Below are 27776 nucleotides of genomic sequence, written 5' to 3'. Positions count from 1 at the left end.
AATAGAGGGTGACAACAGCAATTTGCTGTTTTAGTTTTAATTGGAAGCAATTGTGAACTAAAACAGTTTGGACACTAAATGCATTAAAAGTGATTATAAATTAGAAAGATGAGATGTTGCAAAGGAATGCATAACATATAAAAGCTATTATTTGGGGACTTCATATTTCAGTACTAAGAAACGTCAACAAGAGAGTCATTGTGTCTCAGAATCAGCACATGACACAAACATAGTGTGCTCTGAGTCATTTGTAGCTTGATGCGCTTAACAAGGATTACCGCATTGAACATGTCATTAGTACAAATTACAAAGTCATATTCAGCACGTTCAATCCTTTTGTTCATCTTTCATTGGCTGTGTTCTGAGAGGCTCAGTCCGGTAAATGTCCTCCAATACATACTAGCCATTCACTCCTTATGAACATTGGCGAGCTAAGCCTGGGTAATTGCTGGGAACCTTTACGCTGTGACCCTGGGCACACATTCCATACATTCAGTGCCCTTCAATAGGAGGGCTATTACACACATTTTACCAAGGTCCCAGACTTTCTGATGTGTTTTTTTCGGGGGGTCTTTTGTCCGCCTACAGTCCAGCCCCTGTACTTGGCAGCTCATCTGAGGGCCTTGGGGCAGATCTCTTGACGCACCGCTGACAGATCCGCCTGTTCTGGACCGCGGTGATGATGAGAGAGCAGACCGGAGGAAAGGGGGGAGAAGATGAGGAGAGAGCGAGAGGTGAAAGTGAAGAATGGAGGGAAGGAGAACACAGAGGAGCGGTGCTTCAGATCCTCAGGGGCCGGGCCTCACACAACGTAGGCCCTCTCCTCTGTCCTCCCTGCCTCTTCCCTCCTCCACCTCCATTGCTCTGTCACTCAGGACTAGACTATTTCATTTTAATAAGGCTAATCCCTCCTAGAAGTAAGCTGCTCATCACCTCTCCCCCTCCTGCTCCTTCAGACGAGAGCAATCTCCTTTCAGCGTGAGGACAGGATGAGGGTGAGGGTTTGCTCCGCTTGATAGGAGAGAAAAATGTGAAAGGTGAGACTGAAAAGAGGCCTTGACAGCAGCTGTGGTTGGGCTCAATGAGAAGATTTGGGCCTCTATGGTTTGATAAACTTGCAGGTGGCACACCTTTTGTAGTGATTCATCCTCTGACCAGCCTGTAACATCGCGCTGAAATGGGGCGCGGTGATAACTTTGTTCTCGGCAGAGGAAGTGGAGTGACACAGTTGGTATTTTAGTGTATGCTATCGCCTGCCTCCTGTCAGCAGAGCACTCTCCAGCTGTCAGCAGTAAAACTTAGTTTGCTTGAGAAGTCTCCTCAACACTGACAACTATGATAACCTTTTTCTTAAAGGAATAATTCCACATTTTGCAAAAATACACTTATTCACTTTCTTCCTGAGGGTTAGACGAAAAGATTGTTACCAATCTCCAACCCGTTCTCATTCCAAACTCATCAAGCGGCGTGGGAGTTTGACACCAAAAGCCACCCTCCTAATCTACATGCAACGTACGCAGTCCCACAAACAAGCGACTGTCCATGCTGTTCTGTAAACATAGGGACAGTGCCGCTTCATCCCACCATGTGTGCATTTGTTGACATCACGGTAACGTGCTGTGTCATCCCACCATGACACCATCCCACTACATACATTTGTTGACATCACCATAGCGGCATACGGAAGCACAAGGATAGATAAAACATCATAGGTTGACATGAAAGGTCCTGACAGAGCGCCACCATGTCACAAGTTCAGAGTAAGAATGTTGCACTCTCATGTCAGCCTGTTCTCACTCGCAACTCGTCAAATACCGCCACTTTGTCAGTGGACCTCAGCATCAGACATCAACGTACAGCGGCACCCTTTGTGATGGTGTGATACACACTAAGCGGCAGCAAAGTCTACAAAGGGCAGATGGGAAGGGACATAGATAGGTCAAACAAACCCTGGACTTTTGCTTGGGAGCCCGCTGTTCCCTTTCCGTGTGAAACCAAAAGTAATTTAAATAACAGCGTAGTGTGCTTGTATAGATAGCATGTTTCACAAGTGGTGAATGTTGTACGATAATTTAATCCAAACTACTATATGTATATCAATATCCTCATGTAGCTTTCTCAAGAAATACATGCACCACTTCCTAAAAAATGGAACTATTCTTTCAAGCAAAAAACTGTAGTAAAAAAACTCACAATTGAAAAGTTTTCATAAGCTACTGTGGATTTACGTGTAAAAACAAATGAGCTTTATCTCATGGAGGCAATGTTAAATTTTGCTTTGTTTCACTGTCTTTTAGCCACCATCTTTTTTCATCACTCATGACTTAAGACAGTTTGAAGTTTTAAACCCTTAAGGGTTTTCCATATGTTTGCTCAGATAGACTGATATATCAGATGACAGATCCCCCTCTGAAGGGACTGAATCCTGATCTGGGTTTATGCCAAGATACCATATGAAAAACTTCTCAGTGCACACCTGAACCTGAACTCCTCTTGCAGAAATATTGTGAATACTTTCTCACTGAAGTGCCTTTTTTTTATGTGGATCAGGTGGCAGAGCATCAGTCGCTCATGCTGTGTGGCACAGCAGGATTGAGTCAAAATATCCTGCCAGAGAGGAAGTCCTTTCTTTACAAAAGGACACATAAGCCTGAACAAGGACAGCATAATATATAAACCAATTATCAGAAGTGGAAGCATTCAAAAGAGTACCCAACTGTAATGAAAAAATTCAAAGGAACCTTTATACTTTAATAAGCATGAAAGTTATTTTTTTGACCTTGGAAACAATAGTTTGACAAAATGACCCCCCCCCCCCCCCCCCCCCACACACACACACACACACGCATGGTGTGTTGGGTTGTTGGTGATAAAAATGAGAAGAATACAAACTGTTGAGAGCTTCGAAATTAGAAAATGAAAAGGAGTCAAGAGGGAACATTCCACAGCAATGCCCTGGTCACCTGATCTCTTTTGAGGTCAAGGGTCAACTAATGAAACCCACCACCAGCCTCTCAGAGGTTTAAAGAGAAACGGCTTTTACGATTTACAACGATGAAACATAGCTTGAAAATTTAACTGGGGATAATTTAAGCAACTTGGCGGCTGCTTTGAGGTTAAATGAAGGTGCTGAGTAAATGCTTCTTCAGACAAAATTTGGTTTTTATTTTCTTTTTAACTAGATGCAAATGCACCGTTCTGATGGACAAGAAAATAATTAGAAAACATGTCTGAGCAATAATTTTCTCAAAGGCAACTATCTGTTTCTTCCTCTGAAGGACATGTGACATTGTGTTTTTGTGTTTCTCTCCGTCTGCGGCCGGGGATGACTATGTCTGAAATGTGAAGGGTGCCCCCATGTTGGGAGATTTAGGCAGCAGAACCCTCGCTCAACCCCACCCCACCTAACATCCTCCCCAGCAGGAGCAGCTAAGAGGCCAGCCAGAACAATGCCAAGGCAATGGCTTAATTCGCCAGGCCAGATTTACAGCCCCTCCTGCTCAGCACCTGCTCACATTGTTTCCCAGGATTTGGCTCAGAAACTTTGAAAAATTGGTGTTAACACTGGGACTACAGACAAACCTCCTCATACAGACACCCCCATTCATTAACTCTTTGAAACCTGTGCAAATTTGCTTGATTTCTTTCAAAAACACAGGAAAAAAACAATGAGGAATGAAAGAAGAAATCACCCTAAAATTAGCAAGAAATTACCAAAATGAACAACAAAAATACATGAAAATTAGTAATACAAAATAAACACACAAAGAAAATTGAAAATAAAAAAATTAAGAAAAACAATTTGAAAAAAAAGAAAGAAAATGAAAGTTAGAAAAACAACAGAAAATGAAAAATGCTAAAAATGTATATTAATTCTGTTACATAATTTTGAGCATATAGTTCTAATAATTAATAAAATTTTAATTAAAAAAAACTATAATAATAATAGTTTTTTTTCCTAGCTATTTTTCCTTATTTCCCTAAACGTTTAACCTAGCTGTTTTAAGATGATTTTCTAAATCAACTTATTTCTTGCAATTTGTGGAACATTTCTTACTAAGTTGCTCATTGCATTTTTTTAACCATGTGTTTCAAAGAAATCACACCAATTTGCTCAGGGCTCAAAGGTTTAAATACGAATACAAGAAAAGTGATGGTGCTCCAGGTTTACGTGGATTAAATATTTCTTTTTAATGTTTAGGAAAACTCTTGGGCAAAAATAAAAAAAGCACATCTGTCATCATGGATACCCTTTAATGTCCAGAACATTAAATTGTGAGTGCTAAGCGGCAAAGCTTGACCTGCAACCATCTGTGCATATGTCTTTGAAACTTCAAATGCGGCAACTGTTTACATTGCATGCAAACTTGCCCAACTGCACAACATTCTTTGCATCAGCCATTACAATAATAACTAACCAGCAAGGGTGAAGACACTCCCTGTGTGTATGTGTGTGTGTGTGTGTGTGTATTGGTTTGCAGAAGGCACATTCCTGAGACAGCCTGGGTCCAAGGTGCCTTAAAAGGAAGCAGAGAGGGACTGCAAAACAGAATTCCCAGAGAGGTTTGAGGAGGGGACGACTGGAGAGAGGAGGCCCCTTTTGTCACCCAGGCCTTGTTGGTGCCTCAGGGGCCATATGGACGCCTGCCTCTGTGCACCCTCACATCAGCCCATTCTTCAACCCTCCTCCACCCCCTCTGCTCCGTGACAGGATCGTCCACGTGAATGAGTCATGGCCAGAGTGAAGTCGACCCAGGCTCACTTCTGTTCCATCTCTTGCCATCTTTTTCTCCTCTCTGGCTCTCTCCTTACTCCCTCTCATCCAACACCAACATTCAAGCATTTGTGCTGCTGCTGTTCATCTGTTCGCTCTCTTCTCTGCTTCCTTTTAAGGCACCTTGGACACAGTGTGAAAACCTGGCAATAGGCAGCTGCCCTATATTATGCAGGGACCCCCCCTCCTCCTGTCCCTCCAGCCTCTTTTCTGGCAAGTACCGGCTGTCAGTTGTGACTATAGGTTTGCAGGGCCGCTCTTGACCTGAGGTGGACCCAGCACTCTGCAGCGTCCTTATTTTATTCCCGTGAAGGAGCGAAACTAATGGTGTCCAGAGAGCTGGAGAGGTGCTCGTTACAACACACTGCAGTGGAGACAGCATTCGCATAAACTATGTGAGAACTATGTGAGAAAAAAAAAGTTTCACTTTAAACTTTTCCCCTGTGTTGAGAGTCAAACTGAAATTAAAGATGAACTGAAATTAATGAAGTTACACTTTTCAAGTTGCAGAGCTGCCTGTTGGCCTGAACAGTACTGCACTGCTCCTTTGTTCCTGTTGATAAAGCTGCAAGGCCACTCATCAAGTGCAGCTTCCTGTAATCTTTGAACAGCTGAGTCCCACAAGTGATTGAACAGCTTATCAGCACTATGTGGCAGTTGGCTGATGCTACTGACTCAAAAGCAAACTGCAAAATGATAAGAAAGGAATCCTCTGATTAAAATGGCTGAATTCACACCAGAAAATTGTCAATATAGCGGGCTCCTTCATATCTACAGGTAACGTGACCAATGTTTGTAGCCACCGGGCTAAAAATGTACTTGTCTAATGTATAAAGTGTGTTCACATCGAATACAATGCCAGCATGCAGTTTACACAAGTCAGTTTTCAGTCTCCAGTAACTTATAGGAGATTTGTCCAGTAGTGGGTCATGTAAAATTACTTCTTTCTGATTCCCTTATTTGTTGACTGTTTCCTCGTTTCGTCTTTCCTCACCTTGTGTGTATCTCACTCATCGATTCAGTCAGAATGCTTTTAGAATGGACAGATTTGATTGGATGAGAAGCATCATGTGAATGGTCTGATTCTCCTCGGCCGCTAAACCGATGCCGTTAAAGCTAGAAATGCTATGTTGCTTAAAAATCAGACACCCCATCAAATTTAATAATTCTCAATACGTTATCTTTATAGGTCCGAGTCCATTATATATTTATCAACTTGTCCTTGTCAGGCCTACATTCACCCACTTCAACTAGCTGATGGCTGGAGACAACTTTTGCATTAAGAATCTGTATTCTGTGGCTTTTAATTTTTTTTTTGCCAACAGTACACAAGATGAGCCACACAAAAATGATTTTATACTTGAGGAGCTTTCATTAACAACAGACAAATATCATAAAAAGCCATATTATGACTTCCTTCCAAGGTCAGATCCTTGAAGTATTCCAGACAGTATCCTCAGAGAGCGATGGTGAAGAGGGGGCAAATGGATGGCATTACCCTGTAATTAGATCTCTGATGGAATGGGGAAAAATCCATCTCTGACCCTGAAACACCAACCCAAAGACGGTCTGAATGTCAATGGCAGAATCACTTTATGTTCATTGTTCTTACAGTGTAAAGGTAGATCATGATTCAATAAAAAAATATACATTAATGCGTTGGTAATTTTGACAAATATTGCGAAAAAGCAAGGCACAAAGGAATTTCAACAAAAGATGTCAAAAGATAGTGTTTTTATGAAAACAGTTGAGGCAATCTAGTGTACAAAGAAAGACATAAAAATGATTAAAACTTTTTTTCATATAAAAATTTGTGCCGATGTTTGTGTGAATGTGTGACATCAGGTATCTGGCGTGTCGGCAGTAGCTTGCCACAGGCCCATGCCCTTCAGGATGCTTTCCTTCAGCGTCAGGCAGTCATTGTACTCCTTCATGTTCAGCTCGTCATTCTCCTCCAGAGATTTGACTGGCTTGTCTGGTTCCTGGAGACAAACATCAGAGAGGAGTTTTAGTCATGAACAGCACAAAGGCATTATTGGGAACTTTAAAACTTCTCCTCACCAAAGATCTGACATTTTCCCCTCCAAAAAGCAGAAATATTAAGGTCATATCTTAGCAGTGTGTTATAAATATTCATATACTGCTACAAAATACCAATTAGATATATTGTTTTTTAAAATTACTTATCCATTTCCCTTAATTTCTAATCGTGACCAGATGAGACAAATGCAAAACTTAATCCTGCCCAACTACACATTTACAAGTGTATACACAGATTCACACTGAGAGTTTAAGAAAACAGTGATCATGCCGTTTTGCTTGTATTATAGATCTGAGGTGTCTTGTCCTTGACGTCATGGTCTGGAAGTAAACATTACAGAATTCTGTACATGTGGGGAAGCTACTGGCTGATTATAGGAGCAAAGCAAGAATATCCACAAACTCACAAACAGACATGAGACAAAACAGACTCCACCTGCATTCATACCTGCCATCCAGACTGAAACATTTAGCCACCTAAAGATTTAGTTTCTATAGTTAGCAGACTGCCAGCCACTGGCTGTCAATAACTACACTCCCCCCTGTGTCCGAGATCAAATAACAATCTGACTGAATTAAACATGAGGGGACAGAGAGGGGAAGAGAAGAAGCAACAGAAGAGGCAGATAAAGAGAGAGAGATGGCCTACTCCTGCTTTTCCAGCATCAACTTTGAACTGGTGTTCACACTTTTAACTGGGCCAATAAAAAGAACATTTGTGGGTGTCACAGCACAGTCAGAGGACTTCTTTTTTGTAAAAACCAGTCGCTTCAAGTAAAGGTCTCATTCAAGGCCACTTTAACTAAATATTGAAGGTTGGGAGACCACAAAGTGTGTTTCTTTCTACAGTCAGACTCCACAGCTCACCGTCTTCTTCTTGAGCTCCTCGGGTTCCTTTGTCTGTTTTGCCCACAGTTCCTCCCTCTGCAAAAAATCCCTCAACCTGTCCTCCTCCCGCTCAAAGTATTTCTTCACATTCAACATCTGCATAGAGCCAAAAGAGAAAGGCACTTGTTAGCAGGCATCAAATAAACTCTTGACTGATAACACAGTAGTAATCATAACTTCTCTGATAATGCTGAGAGTTGGGTGATCATTGAGCCAGCATGTCTGTTACTATAATTCCTCGTAGACCTAATATGAATGCAGTAAAGCAGCATGCTGTAATGCTGGGTTTGTTGTTTCTGTTTTTCAACCTTGACCAAGGATACACGGCTGTTTCTTTTTGCAAAACAAAGTGAGTAAAGAGGAGGCTGTTGATCTGTCTTACTTCATTCCTGGAGGGAACGTAGAGTGTCTTTGGGATTTCCAAAACACGCACCATTCCCAGGTCATCAGTCACAGCCAGAAAGTGTTGCTTGGCTGTACATACAAAAACATACAGTGTATGTATATTTCCAGGAAATGAACTTCATGACAACAATCTTACAACAAGGCTGTGAAAATATTAAAAAAAACCAGACAGAACAGAGAGAGGCAGGCATCTCAGGGTTCCTGCAGCTTAAGGTAAGTAATATTTAAAATACATAACTAAATTAAAAAATATATATTTTTAGACTTTTTCAGTGTCACTTGGACTGAAGTTTAATTCCAAATTTCTAAAAACCAAAATTGAAGGACAGTTTTATTTTATTTTTCTTTTACAGTGATAAAGTTTATCTACATCTAATATTGATTAAAAACAACCATCTCAAGAGCAGAACACATGGAAGACAACGAACATATTATATTTTTATAAATGTATCGAATTGGTTTAACAACAGAAGTAGGAAATATCTGGCATTTTTAACCAGTTTTCTGGGCGATTTTGTGTTTCTCACTCTACTTGTTATTAAAAAAAAAATAGATGTCACCAGTTATTTTGAGATTTTGCACCGCACCATCAGAAACAAACATTTAGAAAATCCTACTTCTCATGTCTGAGCATTTTTAAATCTCCTGAAAGATTAATTTAAGTCAATTTAACACCAGTTAAGGGCTTATGTTTTGATAAATGAATTCAATGCTTTTTAAGACTTTTTAAGGATCTGCAGGAACCCTTATAATTGAGCAGTTGCAGCAGAAAGAGCTTTCATGTGAACAGCAGAAAGAACATTTTATGGCTATTTTTTATTAGATTTAATTTTTTTTTTAATTGTATTGTTTGAAATGTGTTTTATCAAATTTTTGTATCTATTTTTAACTATTTTATTGGTTTTATCTGCTCTGCATTATTACCCTGTCAGAAATCTGTAAAGCTCATTAAATGGCACTAAGCTGTACAAAAGAATCTACACAAATGAAGTTTGATTGCTTCATCTTGTGTCTCCAAGTAAATGCCTTCTTAATGAAGCCACACATATGCTAACTGCTGTGTTGTGCACCAAAGCGGCTATAAAGAACTCACGAGAAGCCATCCAGGGTTTGATGCAGGTGATCTTGGCGTTTGTGATGTGCGCATGGACCTGAAAAGGTTCGCTGGTCTGTTCCAGCAGGTTCCACTCCTCAATGCTTCCATCCTCTTTTGCAATGAAGAAAACAGCTGGTCGGGACAAGGACCAGCATCCTGCAGTGCACACCTGCTCAGAGCTTGGTGACAGGATGATAGGGCCATCCTGGAAGTCAAATAAAATCAATAGATTTAAAATGTAATGTTATTAGTTAAATATCCAATTTATGGTTGTTTTTGGTTATGTTAAAAGTGTAGAATAACATGGGACTATTGTGATTATTCATTTCTATTCTATTTACTCCTGTAAATAGTTATGATTATAACTGGAATTAATGTTTCCTGCTACTGTATTTGAAGCGACAGGTGTTGTTACCATGACACCCTCCTTCCAGATGGCAAAGTTCCAGTTTCCCGTTGTCAAAATAATGTCTTTGAAGAAGGGTGACCTCTGTACCGTATTCACCAGCCAGTGATGAATGCTGAAACAGTGGAGGGGCTTGGCACCTGAGAGAGAGGAGAGACAGGAAGAGAAGGTGTGTTGTAATATGCAACAGTAATTTGCTTCCACGGAAGCGACAGGGCAATGCAATACAAGGAGCTATTAACCCTCCGTGTCCTCTATGTAAATTATGACTCATTTATAACCGTGATTGCATTCAGAACAGCTGCCAAACCAAAGAACTGACTTGTGATAGTGGTTATCAAACTAAAGACTGAGCTGTAAAATTAATAATTTTGACATCTTGAATTGGAATCGGGTTGAGACAAGAGAAAGGCTATTTGTCAGCTGAATTGAGGAAGTCTGAGAAAATGGTCAAAATTTCATATTAATGTTATCCTGAGTTCAGTTATGACTAGAAGAAATGGGCTGGACAAACGCGAGATCTTATTTTGAATTTTCCTCTCCTCTGGGTCCACTCTCCTGTTCAATTATGGTCACTTCCAAAACAAAATGCCAAACTCAAGGCCTCAAAGCAGTAGTCCACAAACCAATGGGTGATGTCACGGTGGCTTTGCCCACTTTTTTTGTTTATACAGAATATGCCTCAAACCCTCTTTTATAATGGCAAACCAGAATACATACTATGCAGCCGTCCTGAGTCGTCCTTCCCCAGTTTCCAGTCAGTGTAAACAATCTCTCCATCCTGACAGTAAAAACATGCACATCATGGAACATGTTTCAAGGGAACATGGAATAAACCTGAGAAATAAATACTGCTGGTTGTTATTGATTTTACTGGTAAGAATGTTTACCTCTGTTCCAACATAGAGTTTGGTATTGACATCCTCCAGAGTTGTTAATGTATTAGCCGAGGGCACTCTGAGCTGGCTGTAGTCTGGGATTACCTGTGAGCTGTCATTTTCATTAGCCTCCTCTGTCAGAGGAAACAGCAAGAGAAAGTGTAGAAATTAAGGTTAAATGTTCATTCATAATTTCCCCCCATTATTAGAACTTTTTCAGCCAATCAAGAGGGTAGCACACGGTAGAAAACTCGTCATAAAACAATTAGCTACAACATAAACACAAAATCACAGAGAACTATTTTTTGCGATAGTCAAATGGCTCATGGCTGCCTTTCACACAGCTATTTTCTGTCTTATTTGGAAAGTAAATAATCCCAAACTAGAGCAAAACACACGAAAGAGGGAAGAATAATAGATAATCATTTGAAAAACATACACAATTTATTAAAAGTAAGGATATACGAGTGATTGAACAGTGGCACTGGTGCAGCCTGGTCTGTAATTTGACCATGAACAAGACGACAGAAGGACAAAAGAGAAGGAGGTGGGGAGTGGTACAGCTGGAGTGAATGGGTTAGTAAGGAGGGATTTTGGGGGGAATGGGAAAGAAAAGGAGGTGGAGGTGGGAGTGAGGGTTGTGGCGAGAAGGGGAACAGTAAGGGAGAAGGGTGGGAGGGTAGAGATAGGCAGGGCTGGTAGTGATGGAGGAGGCCTTTTCCATCACAAAAGCCCGACTGTCTGTCAGCGACAGTACGGGACTATCCGTTCACACCCCCTTATCAGCGGGCCGCTCCCAATCAAGTCTCAGCCTCACTCTGTTAGATTAGCTCTTGAAGGTAAGATCAGATTACTCAATCACATATCTTCTAAATCCACTTTTCCCCAGTTAAGATGTGTGTAAAGATACGAGACAGACGATACAGCACAGCAACAGATGTAGACATTGTTTGACTTTCACCACACTGCAGTGCTGCTCAACTGTTGCTTAATCCCCACGAGGGATTGCTCACAGAAAAAAAAAAAGGTGTGGAAAATCATGAGGTGCTGTTGAAGGGCAAGGGGGAGCTTTTCCACAGTGGCCACTGCTGTCAGTATAAGTGCCTCCAGCATCAGAGAGAGCAGAAGGGAAATAACAAATTGCTGAATATGGAGCTCAGAAGCAGACGGTTGTAGACTCAATCAATGTGAGTCAAACATCTTAAGCAGCAATAATCACTCAGGGATTCATTAAAACTTTAATAACAGACTGCCTGAGGGCTGCAGCAGATTTATTGCCTCAGTTGGTGAACATATTAATTCTATGACCGCCAGCCACCAAAGCTGTGTTTATAGAGGCAGACCTTCAACCTGACAAAGACAGGTCTCTTCTTGACCAGCCAGGACACACACGATCATCCTCCGGCCCTGAAGGAGGCTGAGCAGCATATTGCAAAGAGCTGACAGTCAGCAGGGCTAATGCTCTGCAACTATGAAGGCCTTGTTTTGGAAGTATCACTTAATAAAGTGCTATGAAACCGGAGGAGAGAGGAGGGAGACAGACAGAGAACCTGAGGGCTGATGGACCCTGCCCCACTGATCACTGTGCTCAATTATCCAAGGCAGAGTTAAAGAATCAAAGACACCCTTGAAAAATACACTCGCAGTCAGACACAGGATATTTTGTTTGTTATTTATATTGGTTAGTTTCCTTACTCGTTTTAACACATAAAGACCCTATTTACAATTGGTTATAAAATGTATTTTGATGATCTGAACACAAGCGGACAACCGAGACACATTGCTATTCACATTTGTATTTATCATGCATCTCCAGCTCAGCACTACGTCACTTCCACTAGAAGGTCAAAAAACTCCAAGTATAGATTTTATGTACACACTCTTGACAGTCATGTTAGCTGTTGTGTAGGAACAGGCGGAGATATGGCTGTAAGCAGAATTCAACATGTCTCCTTTCTTAGAGCAAAACAAAGGACAGTCACACAACACTTCATCCAACTTGTCATAGAATTAGCAAATTATAAAGCACACTGTCACCAAAACAACCACCATGTCTTGCATTGGTGACATATTTTCATTGTATGTCTTTGTTAGGGACACATTAGAACAACGCATCACAACTCACTAGCCTTTTCACTACAAATATACTGAATGTGGTCAAATGCGTCCCAGAGCACCATGGCAAGTTATTTAAGTGATCAGATCACAATGCATCTTCGTGATCATTTACACCTGTAATGTACTGTCTACTTGTGATCCCGACTAATGATAATTTGGTTGGGCAAGAGTATATTGACTAATCAACTGACCAACTGACCAGAATATTACACTCCTAAATAGGACTACTTGTGCAACGCACGCAAAACCAAGTGCAATAGTCCTTTGTGCCATCTGGAGGAAAGAAAACTTGTCATAGCCTCTGTGATTTTGACATCTGTGCCACCTGCAGGCAAAGAGTGTTACAACTGTGGCTTTTTAAAAATACATGTATATATTTTATCGCTGTTCTAGGGCGTATTTGTGTCGCAAACTGATTCGTCACATTCTTTGTCCAGGTTTGCCATGTGTGAAACTGTGATAATGACCAAAACAATCTGTTGCTTTTTCAAAGTGGTTTTCTGTGTGTGAGAGTTGTAATCCACTTTCATGAGGTGCTTTGCATCCAACAGTAACACCAGGCAGCATTTATTGTACACATTATTGTAAATGAGTTATTCTTATTTGTATGACTGATTGTGAGAAAAGGGAGAGATGATGCAACAGACTCATGCAACACCCTCACCTATGGTCCTGCCTGTGTTATTACCATTACGGGTGTAACGTTCCAGGCTGAACTTCAGAGGGGCGTATTCTCCACTGGTATCAATCTTTGGCAGAGAAACCTGACACATGACAGAGAACAAGACAACTTTTAAAAATTTGAAGAACTTGCAGAGACTATTTAAAGCAAAATCAAAGACAATGCTCAAGCATATATTTATATTGAAGATAATCTCATATTCGCATTGCAGCACTGTGGGAAATTAGTCCAACTGTTTCCCAAAATCCATCTGAGTGTGTTCATTTTCAATTTTTAATTGATTGATCATACTGTTTTAGAAGAAATTTCAGTGGCATTCTTGAAAATGTCAAGAAGGGCGGTGACTAGCTAATCTGAAGATTATACTGTTTTATACTGTTTTCTTCCAAAATGTATGGATGTAAAAGCTTAATATACATTTTCATATTAAATGCAAATATATATATATTTGCATATATATATATATATAAATAAATCCATTTTAAGAGGTTTTTGACAACAAGCTTAAATTTTTAATGACAGTAAAAGGCATTTGTCTGGTCATTAGGTTGCTGTACATCACAATGTGTATAGAGCTTCATTTTTAGATTTGCAGAAGAAACCCCAGAAGTACCTTGAACAGAGGTTTCCATGTCCGATCCAGGTGTTTAAAGGTGTCAGGGACACTGTAAGGTGTCTTCTGATCCACACTCTGCTTCCTCTCTGTGGCTGACTGGCTCAGCAATCTCGACAGACGCACATCCCAGAACATTATGGAGCTTTAGAGGGAGACAAGTGACAAATGAACAAATACTAAACACGCACACTGTGTATATTGACTGATACAGACTCTCTCGGAGAAATGTGGTCTTTGTCATTTTCTAATTCAAGGTACAAAAAGAAGCATCTCACCAAAATGTTGTGACTGCCAATAACTCCATCCCTTTGTCATCTGCAACCTCTTCACTACCAATTAATAAATTTTACCCAGTCTTTCAAGTACATATAGAGTATGTACAGACAGAGAGAAACACGGAAACTAGAGGGACCTTCTACTGGAGCAACCGACATTGAAACTGGTAGAATATTATTACTGTAGCATTACACATTTCTGTATAAGACCTACCAGTCAGGGGAGAAGGTGACAAGCTGAGCTGAAATGTTATACTTGTTCTCCACTGCTACGCCCGTCCTGGTCACCTAATCATAAAGAGAGAGTCTCAAAATCAACAAATGTCTATCAGGCTTAGTGTTGTAAAGAGCCAATACTAGTGTAATGGTTCCTGAAGATATATGGGAGGTTAATGTGCCCCAAGGGACACTTTGATGATTGCCTCATTTCACTTATCCAGATGAGTGTCAGTGGTGGCCATGATTTATCAAAGTTGGCTATGTAGACACGAGGGGAAGGCAAAAATAATAAATCAAAATGATAATGTGTTCATTATTCCATGAAGATTTTACAAACACTGAGCAACACACATAGGTTCTGTGGACTGTAATATTGTAGGGAATCTGTGTGGGACCATAGTTCATTGTTGCTGTATTTTTTATGGTTGCTAATGTTATCTATCACAGCTATAACTGCACTTCTTTGTGCCGGGTTACAGACCAAATACCACAGTGTCACTGCAGCAAATTAAGGTGAGCATTTACAGATTTTCTTTTACACTGGGCTATTTATTGGAAACAAAAACTCAATGACAGACATTCATTTATGTGGATGTTAATAAACAGGGAAGTCAGTCCAAATAGTTGTAAAAATGCAATATTTTGTGGCAGTGGTGCTGTAGAGTAATGTTTGTTCTCTCAAACAATGTCATTCTTCCAACCTTGTAATTTCTATCATCATATCTTCAATAAAATGCACTATAATCTGAATGGCCTTTTCTCTGCCCTGACTACTTCCTGGTGCCCCTACTGCCTTACCTCCTGTTAGACTTGTTTAAATTCAATTGGTGCTTAACCTAAGTCAGATAAAAACTCAGTAAATATTCCAAAGCCAGATATAGAAATCATTAGAGGAATAAGAAACCTGGCCCTGTAAGCGTTTAATGTTTTATTAGCAACTTGAAACTCGGGTGTGGAGGACCAAAATTTACTCTAGTTGCCTTCAGTATGCTAGAAACTATGCCATGGTGTTTATTTTAGATATGATAAAAAGAAGCTTAAAATAAAGAAAACATTGAAGAATGTTTTCTCTGTAGCCACACAATGCACCTTTTATTAATCGAGATAGGCCAAATGAAACAGTGACTGACCTTGCAAAAGGTTCCAGGATACCCATTGCACGTGATCAGTTTTATTGATGTCAGATTTGCAGTTGTTACACCTTCCAACCCCTCTGCCCTTCAGCTCTGTGTACCTCAAATGTTGGTGGCAGCCACTGGACATCAGTAATTGGTGCTTTGTGGCTGCTCTCTAATGCAGACACTGCGCAGAAGCGCACGACAGGAGTCTTATTCTCTTTGTTGTCATCAAGGTCCTGGTGGGAGGTCACACACAAAAGGCACAGCATGTACAGTGAGCTCTGACAATTCAATCTTAATACAAAGACTTTACATAGTGGTGAACGGCCATCATGACATGGTCCTGCAAGATATACGAACTATATATACTGCAGCACAAAACTCAAAAGCCTTCAATTTTGAAACATGCACAGAACATGTAACAAAGTATTCTTTTCAGTAACACTGTGCTTTGCACCCACAGTTGGATTTACTGCACAGCGTCTACACAGGACGATTTTAATTCTTCGTTTATCTGATAAGCTAGCAACAGGTGCTTGTGTGGCACAGCTTTTACAGCACTCAACGTCGAAATAAAGCCTTTTTAGCAGATACAACCGCCATTGTTTACACTGCAAACACAAGGGAGGGCAGTGATCTGATTTGCTTGTTATCTTCTATGGGGACAGACTATGGTGGAGGATGGAAGGTTTGTGTAACAGCTGGAGTATGCGAGCTGATGCTGTTGACTCTGGGGAGTGAAGAGCAAACAAGGACAAAAAGAATAGAGGGAGGTACGAAGGGTGGGAGAGGGGAAAGCAAAAAGAGAAGGAGGCAGTGAGGACGGGGATGGAGGCAGCTGTTCCACTGTAGAGGCAATAAAAACACACAAAGCAAATGGGGGCAGGATGATGGGGGCATATATGTCTACTGAAACACAACAGCTGTGTGGAAGATGTCAGAGGAGGTCAAGCTTGAAGGGACAGAACTGGTTTAATATTTGGTGTCTGGGTGTCTGTGGTGGAGTAAATGTACTTGCCATGTTGTGGGTTTAAATAAGAGCCCTGCTTTACATCATGTATAATTACCTCTCTCTTCCACCACCTTTTCTTTATTACGCTCCATAATGCCATCTAAAAAGGGCAGATATTCTATGAAAATCTAAGTTTACTATGATGTTAAACCAAAAGAGAAACCCTCTTTGAAATTTCAATCTTCAGTCAAGCATTTTTATATTCAGTTAGATCACTTCAATCTGACTGGGCTGCTTGCATGAGGACTAATAGGCTGTTTTCGTTCAGCAGTTGGGTCATGTAATGATATAAACTCGCTCAGAGATGTACTCCAAGCGTTAGTAGATTTGTGGAACTAGTTTTGACAGCTGTGGCTGGCTTGAAAAGGACCATTAGGCCACTGCATTCCCATCTAATGAAAGAGTGAGGACGAGAGGAGAATTCGGGAGTCAACGTATCATCATCTCACTGTGTCATACAGCACAGCCTGTCTTTACAGCAAATATGCTATTTGCTTTGATAAACTGAGGACCCATACTTGAATAAACCAAGCTGACATCATCAGGGGCCAAAGGATTACGGTAACTGATACCACATGTAATACACCAGCACAGATACAGAACACCATGTATTATTGTATCAACATTGTGCACATTAGAGAAAGGATATGGGTACTTACGAACGTGTCAGTGTTGACAGAAACCTTTTTACCGGGCTGTGTTCCCTGTAAGTGCGTGACGTGAGTCGAAATGTCCCACAGCACAACCTGAGACGACAGTACAACACAAAATCAGTTACTTGAGATAAACATCTAAGCTGGGTGCAAAGTAAACATCCTTGTGTCAAATTAGAAATACTGCCTTGCAGTTGTATGCCTCCACAAACCACATTAAGTTGCTGTTACAGTTTTCATCCATGTCTCCCTAGAATCAGATGTACCCATGCCAGCTGACAATGCTTTAAATATGGATGGAAGAAGCTACATATTCTAAAACATGGGTGTTTTGCAAACATGTATCCCAGGGCAACACAGGAAATCTACACAATCAGCACAGTTTCGAGGTGAGCAGCCAAGATAAATGTCACTAATTCCTTCTGTTCTTGAGTTATCATATTGGACAAGTGATTAAGCAGAAGCTGACCTTTGACCATTTGGATATAAAATGTTGTCATTTTATCCTATTAAACATTTTTGTCAAATTTTGTCAAAATTAGCTTAAAAATTTTGTCAAATTTTTGTCAAAATTCTTAAGTTACAGGTAGAAACATGTTTTGTGAGGTCCCAGTTACCTTGACCTTTAACCACCAAAATGTAATCAGCTTATGGTTGAGTCCAAGTAGATGTTTGTGCCAAATTTGAAGATGTTATCTCATGGCCTTTTTGAAATATTGCATTCACAAGAAAGAACCGAAGGATGAATGGGCAGACAACCCGAAAACATAATGGCTCCAGCCATGGCAGTAGCCAGGGCGGAGGCATAAAAACACACAGTTATATGTGGTCCAATGTCAATTAAAAGGGAGTGGAAACAGAAACAATGCTTTGGAACTGTACAAGATATAATTTAAAATGACTCAGGTTGTAGTTAATATTTTTTCCTTATGATAAATAGAGGTCCATGGGGAAGTGGTCAGTTTTAAAAGCAACTAAAAGGCAAAAAAACAGCAGATGCAGCAAACCAAAGATGCAGAGCAGAGTCAAAGTCAGCACCTGGCCATTCACGCAGCCGCCAACAATAATATTTGAATCCGAAGGGCAGAACTCAAAGGCAAAAATGTCATCTGGGCACTCCAGCAGCAACTGCAAACACAGAAAACCCACATACACAGGACAGAAATATTATATTTCAAAGTAGACATTTAAATGTATTGGGTGCATGCCATCCTGAGTATTTATTTATTCTAATTTTTCCATATAAAGTTTAGATTTGAATCCGCAAAACCATATGCATAAAGTAGATTCCATTTCATCAGTCATACTGAATGGGGGAAAAAGACCTAGGAGGGGAAGGATGATATTACAGAGAAGTAATTTTTCAGCATCATGTTTAAATCTGTTGGAGTTTAAAATTAGTTGCAACACTGAACTACCGCATTTTACTCCCCATACAAGACAAATATATTTATTTCAATCATATGATGTCTCTGGTTTCCTCTACACAGTACCTTTGGTCACTTTGATCACTGCTCATGCACACAGTGAAACCAAAGTATGACACATGCGCCAGTGAAGAAATACGTCATGCAGAACTCATATTACTTTTGAGTGATTTTGCAGCTCAGTTTTATTGATTGAGTGCCTGGGTCAAATCAATAGAGCATCTCGAATTCTGCTTAAGCAAATAATAGTCTTGAATGACAGCAGAAAGCAAATCCTTCCAGCCATTGTCTCAAACAGTTATAAGATGAAAATCGGCATATAAGATTAAATGAGAGAGAGAAATATGCTCTCATCAATATCTTTTGCAAAACTTTACTCTCTCCACATCCACTCAGATGGTAAATCTCATACACTTCCCATACCTGGGGGTTAGAGTGGTCGGAGAAGCTGTAGAAGAGAATGAGAGAGGATCTGACGACAAATCCTGAGGAATCGTTCAAGGTCTCCTTTTTTTCTGTCAAAGCCACAGCTATCAGACCTACCATATTTTAAAAAAAAAACAACATCATACAATGTTTAAAGTACTCAATAGCAGAAAAATATCTGTAAGATATGTTTACAAAGTCTTTCTAATTTTTCAGATTGAGAAATTGGTGGCTCGACTCTGACCCCTTCTTTTGATAACATATATTGGCACTGATCACAGGTTTTGGCACTGATATTATTATTCTGGATCTTTCTCACCTGCTTCTGCAGGTGATGACAGTGGTGCAGTACAAGTAAAGAGCACTGATGCTTTTACAGTGGAAAAGGATTTTAAAAGAACAGTGTGTAAGATCATCTGAGATTTAGCCGTGTCTTACAGTGACAATTGCAAATTGCAACCATCTGAAACTTCTCCCCATTAGAATTTTTTCAGTGTTAATTCTTCAGGAGGCTTTTATTGGGAGCTGGATTATCCACAGAGGTCTCTTCCTCTCCAAAACAAAATAAAGCAGATCCATGTTATGGACCGCCTGTTATGTGTGCTCACCTTTTAAGATCCAGATGTTCGGGGAGTCTTTTTCTCACCGAAACAAACAGACCTGGTGATTTTAACTTATAAAAGAACACTGAAGAAAGGAGTTTCACCTTTAAAAAAATCTGTGTTTTTTGACACTGCTTTTCATGGAGCGCCTTCTAATTATGAACGCTGGCACAAAAAAACATGAAAATGTGAATGGCCGTATCTTGAGCCAGCATGTGTTTTGTCCAATCAGGGCTACTGTAGAAACATGACAGTACAACATGGCAATCTCCAAGAAATCTACCTATGTAGAAATAAATAGCTCTTTCTAAGATAACAAAAACACTATGATTCTTATTTTCAGGTCATTATGCACTTAAGAAAATGTACTCATTATTATATTCCATTACTGCCAGTATAGCCCCCTAGATCCCCCTAAATCATACACTCTTGACCTTTAAATTCTGATACTTGTCAGTGATCGTGAGATTACAGGGAAAACAACTGCCATTTATTTTGCTATATTTTTGCCAGTGTCATCCATCAACTCTATCCTCTTCAGATTTTTCCAACCAAATGTTCTGTAAACATTCAAACCACATTCTGCTCTCAACTAGGTCCAAATAGTATTTTTTCTACTAAGAACTGACAGAAAATGATCAGTGTGGTTGATGACCTTTAAATATTGAGGGCTTTAATGCCATTAAGTCTTTCGGTCAGTATTTTTGTGTGAGAACATTTTACTGGTCAAATCTTGGGGACAAATCTCTACTCTGAGTGAGATTTTGCACTTTACCGTAGATAGTAGGGTGCCAATGAATGCTGCTGATTTTCTTGTCCTTTGTGTACTTCTGGTCTGTGAAGGCCTGATAAAGCATCAGACCTTCGGAAACCTTCCCAGACCAGTCACCATCTTCAGTTGTTGTCCCCAGAGCCTTGAAGTCATCAAAGAACACGTTCATGTTTTCTTCCTGCTGAAGGGCTTGTAGAACACTGCAAAAAGTATGGACAAAACTTATAATTCTGCATAATTTTTCATTGTCCTCCATCCTCATAGCTACCGTACAAAGTTTTGAACTGAGAAACTATAACAAAACAAAATAAAGCACCCTGGGAAGGTGAAGGTGTCCCTAAAGTACTCCTTTTGAATATTCTAATCCTTCTCCAGCGGTAAAAATGGATAAGTTTGAGTACCCTAAAGCTCAGACAGTAATGTATGAGTCTGGGCTGACTATCAGTCCTCCTTCAGAATATATACTTCCTTAGAAAGCAGAAAGAAGACATCATGAATTTCAAGAATATTTAATCTCACCCAGGGGTCACCAAGTCGCAAAAATTCTTCAGACTCTCAAACTGCAGAGTGTTCTCTTTTTCTTCATCATTTAACTCTCTTGGCATGTACTGGGTACACATATTCCTCTGAAACTTCCTGTAAAGTGGACAGAAAATAGTTCATTTGGGGAGATGGAGTTACTATTCAAGTGATAAAGAAAGAAAAAAATGTGAGCTATAGGTTAGCCATCTAATATGCCCCACCTAAGTATGACTCATGTAGGCATGAATTGCAGAAAAATACTCGTGTCACAAAGAGATTTAATATTGCATTTAGTGTTAAATTCTTATTTTCCTAATGCACTGAGGTGTTGGCAAACTCTGTAAGTGCTCTCCCCTGTGTAGAACAAATCAATTTCATGTGTACTGATTTGCTGGCATACCACTGTGTCTGAGCACTGCTGCTCTGCAGTCTGGGAACAGCCTGCATCCCGCAGCCCCTCTGCATCTGTTTGATGCTGAATCTGCTGTCTTGGTAGGAAGCACACTCTAGGTAGCCATCCTTAGCATCTGCAATGTTGCGGTCAGAAAAACAGACTGGTGCCCCGAACTTCCTCCTCACTCTGGAGAACTTGTACCATAGCTGATGATAACAAGAAGACAGAACAGAGAAGCGTTATGGAAATTTAAAAAATAAGATTCAATGTGAATATTTAATGCATTTTTATTCTCATTTTTTTAACCTTTTCTCTGGTCTCTTTAAATGATTCTTCGTCTATTTCCTGCTCACTGCCAAGAGATATCCATTGCTTTGGTTCTGGGGTTTTATTGACTTCACTCTCAAACACCTCTGGTGTCTCAAGCTCTGGGGGCTGCAGAACACAAAGAATCAAAAGAATATGTATTACGCAGAAGAGGAAACACACCAAACGTAGATGATGACTTGGTAAAAAAAAAATTTAAGCGTTAAATGTGAAATCTTCTCATGCAGTCACATTTGTCTGGAAATGTCTGCGCTAGAGCAATTGAATTAAGTAGTTTTGAAAGTTTTCTTTATCAGCCATTCAATATATGCCAGCTTGCAAAACAAAAAAAGGCTTCTGATACCAGCCATTACTGTTTGAGATAAGTGATAAAATACTGTACATACCTCCAAAAAAAGAAAGTAAATAAAAGAGAACATTTATTCTCAGAGATTTCTTTCTTTTTCTTTAATTTTTTTTTTTTTTGTACGAATACAACTATAATGATATACATACATATACATAACATGTCCATGCTTAATGACTAAGGCATTAAATACATTAGAATGATGAGGTTCCATCTAACATTTTTGTCAAATTGAGTTATTCATATATTCTTAATCTATGGCATGGACTATTGTTTTAAGTTATATGCATTTTGGAAATTTTATTAGAAAAATAAAAAGGCTCATATAATTTATGCTATTTGAAATCCAAAACTTTGAAGCATAATATCTCAAAACTGCTCAGAGCACAGAAATAATCTCATTATTCTAAGGTGGCGATTTATCATAACAAGTCATTGTGACATATATATTTAGTGCAGAAACCTACTGCACAACTTTCAGTATTATTTCAGCACTGTCCATTAAACACCAGGTAGTAGACAGGGTAGAAGAAAGAACAAAAGGAAAAAAACAAAACTACTGTTTGCTTACACTGAGTATTCTGTCCTTAGCCTCTGGTGTCAGAACCAGGTAGAAGCACTGGTCATAGGTGAAGTCCCTGTCAAAGACGAGCAAGAGCTCATCCTCTGGGTAGTCCTGTCAGAGAAAATCATTTAAAATGCAGCTATTTTCATGACAAAATTCTTCAAAAAAATGAATGTTGTGTATTCAAATTAATTCTGAAAACCACAGGGAAACTTTTTACAGCTATAATTTCTTGGAGACGGACTGAGATATGGATTTCAGACATAAAGACTGAAAAAGACAGAGAAAAACGAGCACATGACTAAAGTTGAGGTCAGACCTCGGCTGTGTCCCAAATAAGGAAGCTGACATTACCCAGGACTTAGAACAGATGAGTGTATGGGTCCCTTTGGGTGCTCTTTGGTCTCATTAGACTAATGTGTTGTGGTAGAAGGGACATGAATGCTCAAAGTTAGAGTGGCTGTTGTATTTAATCTTGATCAGAGGGGAAATGAGGTTAAGAAGGTTTCTCTGTCTGTTCCCACAGCCCTTAACTTGGGGTCTGTGTATCATCACAGTGTCTTGGGGGCATTGTCTGTGTGATCTGTGTGACAATGGATCAGCCTCACCAGCACAATCTGCTTCACCAGGCTGAAATCGGACACTGCAGCTCTTGTCTTAATGTCCTGTATGATGTCGTCTTTTTTCAGCAACTTGTAAGGGCTCTCCCCTGTGACGTCCTCATCGGCACGGCAACCAAAGAGCTCCTGGGTGGCTGATGTCAGGACCATGGGGAAGATATCTTCAGGATGACCTTGGTGAGAGAGTTCACAATCAATAGAGACAAGAGGGAGATTTTAGAAAGTAGCAATTATCTGTTAAAATGAACTTCTCTAAACCTTTCAATATTGTAAGCACACAGACAGAACAACAGATGCTAAATCACAAACTAGATTTTAGTGTTTGGGCAAAGCACTCAGTCATAGCACTATTTGTTTGTGAGTTGGTTCATTTTTCAAGATGTTAAATGTACTCTATTTTCAAAATAACCGTTTTTTTTATCACTGGCACTAGTGCCGTTTTTATACTTTTTCCTCTCATAAGTACAATTATACATGTTGAATATGGAAAAGGCAGCGTTAATCTAAAATAGATCACACGTTATTATTTGAAAAAAAGGAGCCCTATATTAAATTAATGTAAACAAACAAACAAGCAAGCAATCCGTGGTGAATTTACCCAGAAGTCCTGCCCACTACTATATGCAGTAAAGAGCTGTAAAGAATAGTCAATTAATCAAGTAGTAGACCAAAAGAAAATTATTTGCCAACTATTTTGATAACCGATTTTTTCAGTCATTTTTCAAGCACAAATGTCATATATGTGATGGTTTCAGTTTCTTAAATTTGAGAATTTGCTGTTTTTCTTTGTCATTTATGTTAATAAATGAAAAGTCTTTGTGTTTTGGACTGGTGGATGGACAAAAAAAGCAAACTGATGATGTCCCTTTGGACTCAGGGAAATTAGGATGACTATTTTTTCACAATTGTTGGACATTTTTAAGATGAAACAATAAAATAATTGATCATTGAGATAATTGGCAGTACTACATAAGTAGTACTACATAATTGTTAGATACTGCCCAAATACAGTATATAGAGTATAAGGTGTCATAAAAGTCAATCTTTAGGACAATCTGAAATCCAAATTCAAGGTGTTTTTCATCAGATGCCAGAAGATGTGATGCAATGCTGCTTGGTGTTGAAAATGATGATAATGATCTAAGTGTGTAATTGTCATGTCTATGTGTTTTATCTTTTTCCGCAGACTGTACAAAACGAATTGCTGTCATCATCCGTGCATCTAAAACACACCCTCATGAAATGAGATGTACAAATGTTACATGAAAATAGTCCTTACAGCTGAAGGTGGCAAAATAAAGCAGTTAAAAATTAAAATATATATATTTATAAATGGTTTACTTCTGATTATATACAGCATAGAAAATCTGTTTTTATCTTTGATAGATTTATGTGAAAACAAGAGGTTTAGAAATAGAATAAAAACACACAGTACTAATGGATCAAATTAATTATAAATATTACAGATTGTAGAAACAGAAGAATGAGTACGAATTTACGAGATGCCACAACTAAGAGCCAAGACCTCACCTATTAGGTGAGATTCACACAATGGACAGGCTCTAAAGTCGCCATTGCCTGCGGACTGTGACCCAGATTCTTGCCCCTACTTTTCTGATCAAACGCACAACAACGCCTCTGATCCTTCACCTGCCCCTCCCTGCAGGGTGGACCACCCTACACTATCACAGGATGTAATGCGATACTTGTGAACAACTTACACACAATGTCCAACCACTTGCAGAAGGAATGGTTCTGCATTTACATTGGTTTGCATTGGTTCTACTATACTGATATTTGAGAGGCAGATCAGTAATGCATGAATTCAAGACATGAACTGCTCAGTTAAAGACATCTAACCAGGATTGTTACCATATGAAACTGCAGTACTGCACCATCGCCACAACAAAGTTTTTCTTAATAAACAATCTATGCAGACTCCTCCATATCTAAGGCCAGGCTCAGTCCAGGGCACACTACAGTAAACAGGGCTCTGCATAATGATAGTTTTCATCCTGCTTGCGGTCTCTCTCTTCAAAGTCTTTCCACAAGGTTGCTGAGGGGACGCTGGGAATGCTAAAGTACAGCTTAAGTAACCACTTCCCAGCTGGGTGTGTCAACCTTTTCCACTCACACCATTTAGGCCTCACGCCAAATCATTGTAGTGGAAACTCACACCCCTCATTTCACACAGTTATGTGTCAACTATGCCATTTGTATTCATGGGAAATATTTGCTGGAGAGACAAAGAGAGCGTGATGTGCAATGTTCCATAACCCCCAAAGAATGTAATTAAAGTGCGCTTGTAGGGGCGCTGGAGAGATATTGTAAACTTGGCGGGCCTATTTCCTCTTGCATAATCCACTCAAGGCTAGCTTTTTTTTTGACTGCATACTACAAGATGTTTTCATATTTGTTGGTTTTCATGCCTGTTGACATGAATACAATCTGTTAATCAACTTAAACTATGAATTGTTGTGTTTTTGTTACCATAGAATGAGCTGTTTATATCTACATACAGAGTGGGACCTCATCCAAAGCCATATTGTTTCTACAGTTGCCCAAAACAGAAAAACCAATACATCTAGATAGGCTGATTCTCATTTTCGCATTGGTCACTGTAATTGACACTTTGCACGCAGTTGAAGTTTAATTTGGTTGCAATTGTCAACCTCACCACTAGATGTCATTAAATCCAAGCACTAGACCTTTAAGACTTGGTTTTAGGCTTAGGTTACGGTTAGAGTTAAATTATTTAGGATGTTTTTATTAAGGAGATCTAACAGACTTGCTCTTATAAGCTGGACTGGGTAAAACTAAATGTACAAAACAGAGAGAATCCAATTCTGAGGACTTGTACCACCACTACTTTTAAATCCTTCAAGAGCCCATGATGTAACCTATAGTAAAATGATACATCTGGTGACCTGCATTTGACCAAAAGCATGTCTTCAAGGGTGGTATGTTGAAAGTAAACTAGACCGTGACAATGGCACCCACAGCTGAGTAGAAAGCGTGTCCAAAGGCTATGTAACAGTACACTCAAGATCACATTAGAAGAATGCATATAGTTTCTCCAACTTCTTTAAAGATGTGTCTAATGATCAGTTTCAGCTATGCTTGTTACATCTTTACCTCAAGGTCAGAGAGATTTAGAGACAGCTATGAATGCATTGTAGATACTTGTGTTCATTAAAAGGACCCTGCTCCATCAAATAAATTAAGATAATCAAATAAAAATTGACTTCAGTACTAAGTTAAAATGTGTCCTCTTTGTGATGCAGCTACTTTAAAAATGAAACTACTGCTTCCATTTGTGGTAAAATCATTAAAATAATTTACTTCCAGATTCATTCAATGTTGTCATAGCAATGGCAGGAAGTGAAAACGATGGAAGACAGAAAACATAACAATACTATTGTCCTTTTACTAAAAAGTGGAACTCAAACTGTGGAGTCAATTGAAATGTACTATTACCATCAGGCTGTGAGATTCTCCCATTCCCTTTATTGTATAATCAATAGACACATTTGCCAATACACTGGATAAGATTTTAAGAAAATGCAGAACACTGACAAACACAAGCAGGTAGGTGAACATATGAGTGAATGTACAGATACAGTATAAAGACAGACAACCTGACAAGCAGACATCAAAAGCACACGCAACCTTCTAATGCTACAATCATTAAACTATTAATGAAATCAAACTCTGTTTTTTATACTATTAATTTATTAAATTAAATTTAGGGCTTTAAGTGTTTTAGTTAACTTTATTCAGATGCCATTTAAGATGTATGAGAGCTGTTGTTAATATCAGGAAAAATTATTAAAATTTTCCTCTGGATCTGCAGACTACCTGATATAAACCGGTTGCTGTTTGGATAGTTGCATCTATGCCAAGTATAGACATATCTATGCTCAGTTTACATGCCAGTTTTATTGACATTGTTTACCTATTTTTACAACTTGAATTGAATGTGAAGTAAACACTAACGTAATGAAACATCTCTTTTATTGTCTGGTTTACATTACAGTTCAGGATGGTGAAATAAATAAGTGAAAAAGTGATTCAGTTTCTCTTACCAGGCTTTTCCACTTGTGCAGGTGACTGAATCGTCTTGCCTAAAGGGGAGGTAACAGTCAGTTTACCTTTTTTTATTTACTGTGTCTTTACTTCCTAAGACAAGCATGCATGCATTTATTTACATGAATACTATTCCAATATTCAGATACTCACCTTTACCTCCCCCCTTGCCACCTGCACTGCTTGTTGCACTTTTTCGTCTCTTGGGTGGCATCCTTGCTATCAGGTTATTTTTCCTAATGGGAGGGAGGAGAGTATTTTTTACATTTTGTGTTGCATTTCTCCTTGCAAAACACCAAACTACATATATTTATCTATACACACTGCTATTTCACTGACAAACTATCAGAGAGTAAAATTTGCAGTTCACACACACTGCAGCAACACACAGTGGCAAAGCAGTGTCTTGCAATAGTGCCTGAAAAATCATCATCAATGCACAGGGCGACATCTCCTGGAAGATATGTGAATCGTCACGTCATATTTTTCTTCGCCTTGTGCAGACAAGT

At 39.3% G+C, this 27776-nt stretch overlaps 1 protein-coding gene across 1 annotated transcript; it reads right to left on the bottom strand.

The window, feature by feature from the left end:
• Positions 1-6615: 6615 nt before the first annotated feature.
• Positions 6616-27481, bottom strand: dnai3 (dynein axonemal intermediate chain 3). The gene is made up of 22 exons (XM_042512250.1): positions 27421-27481; positions 27267-27305; positions 23170-23354; positions 22568-22672; positions 21630-21758; positions 21330-21529; positions 20927-21043; positions 20411-20607; positions 19031-19146; positions 18219-18308; positions 17187-17273; positions 15632-15751; positions 14393-14466; positions 13901-14045; positions 13270-13369; positions 10500-10621; positions 10330-10390; positions 9619-9749; positions 9201-9408; positions 8085-8176; positions 7682-7798; positions 6616-6756 (listed from the first exon to the last, which is right to left on the bottom strand). Exons 1-22 carry the CDS (start codon positions 27479-27481, stop codon positions 6616-6618), a joined length of 2637 nt encoding a protein of 878 aa, XP_042368184.1.
• Between the last annotated feature and the right edge of the window lie 295 nt (positions 27482-27776).

This window comes from Plectropomus leopardus, chromosome 3 (genome assembly GCF_008729295.1).
Source record: "Plectropomus leopardus isolate mb chromosome 3, YSFRI_Pleo_2.0, whole genome shotgun sequence".
Classification (NCBI taxonomy): Eukaryota; Metazoa; Chordata; class Actinopteri; order Perciformes; family Serranidae; genus Plectropomus; species Plectropomus leopardus.
Note: the sequence above shows the minus strand (reverse complement) of the source record. Positions and strands in the feature narration are given on the sequence as shown.

Bases quoted from the DNA above. Each gene is read 5' to 3' on its own strand.
- dnai3 (XM_042512250.1), bottom strand. From the start codon at position 27,481: ATGCCACCCAAGAGACGAAAAAGTGCAACAAGCAGTGCAGGTGGCAAG. The intron at 27,306-27,420 runs GTGAGTATCTGA...CCTCCCCTTTAG, and splicing joins TGGCAAGGGGGGAGGTAAAG to GCAAGACGATTCAGTCACCT. The intron at 15,752-17,186 runs GTAAGTACCCAT...ACCTCCCACCAG, and splicing joins CTGTCAACACTGACACGTTC to GACCTTGATGACAACAAAGA.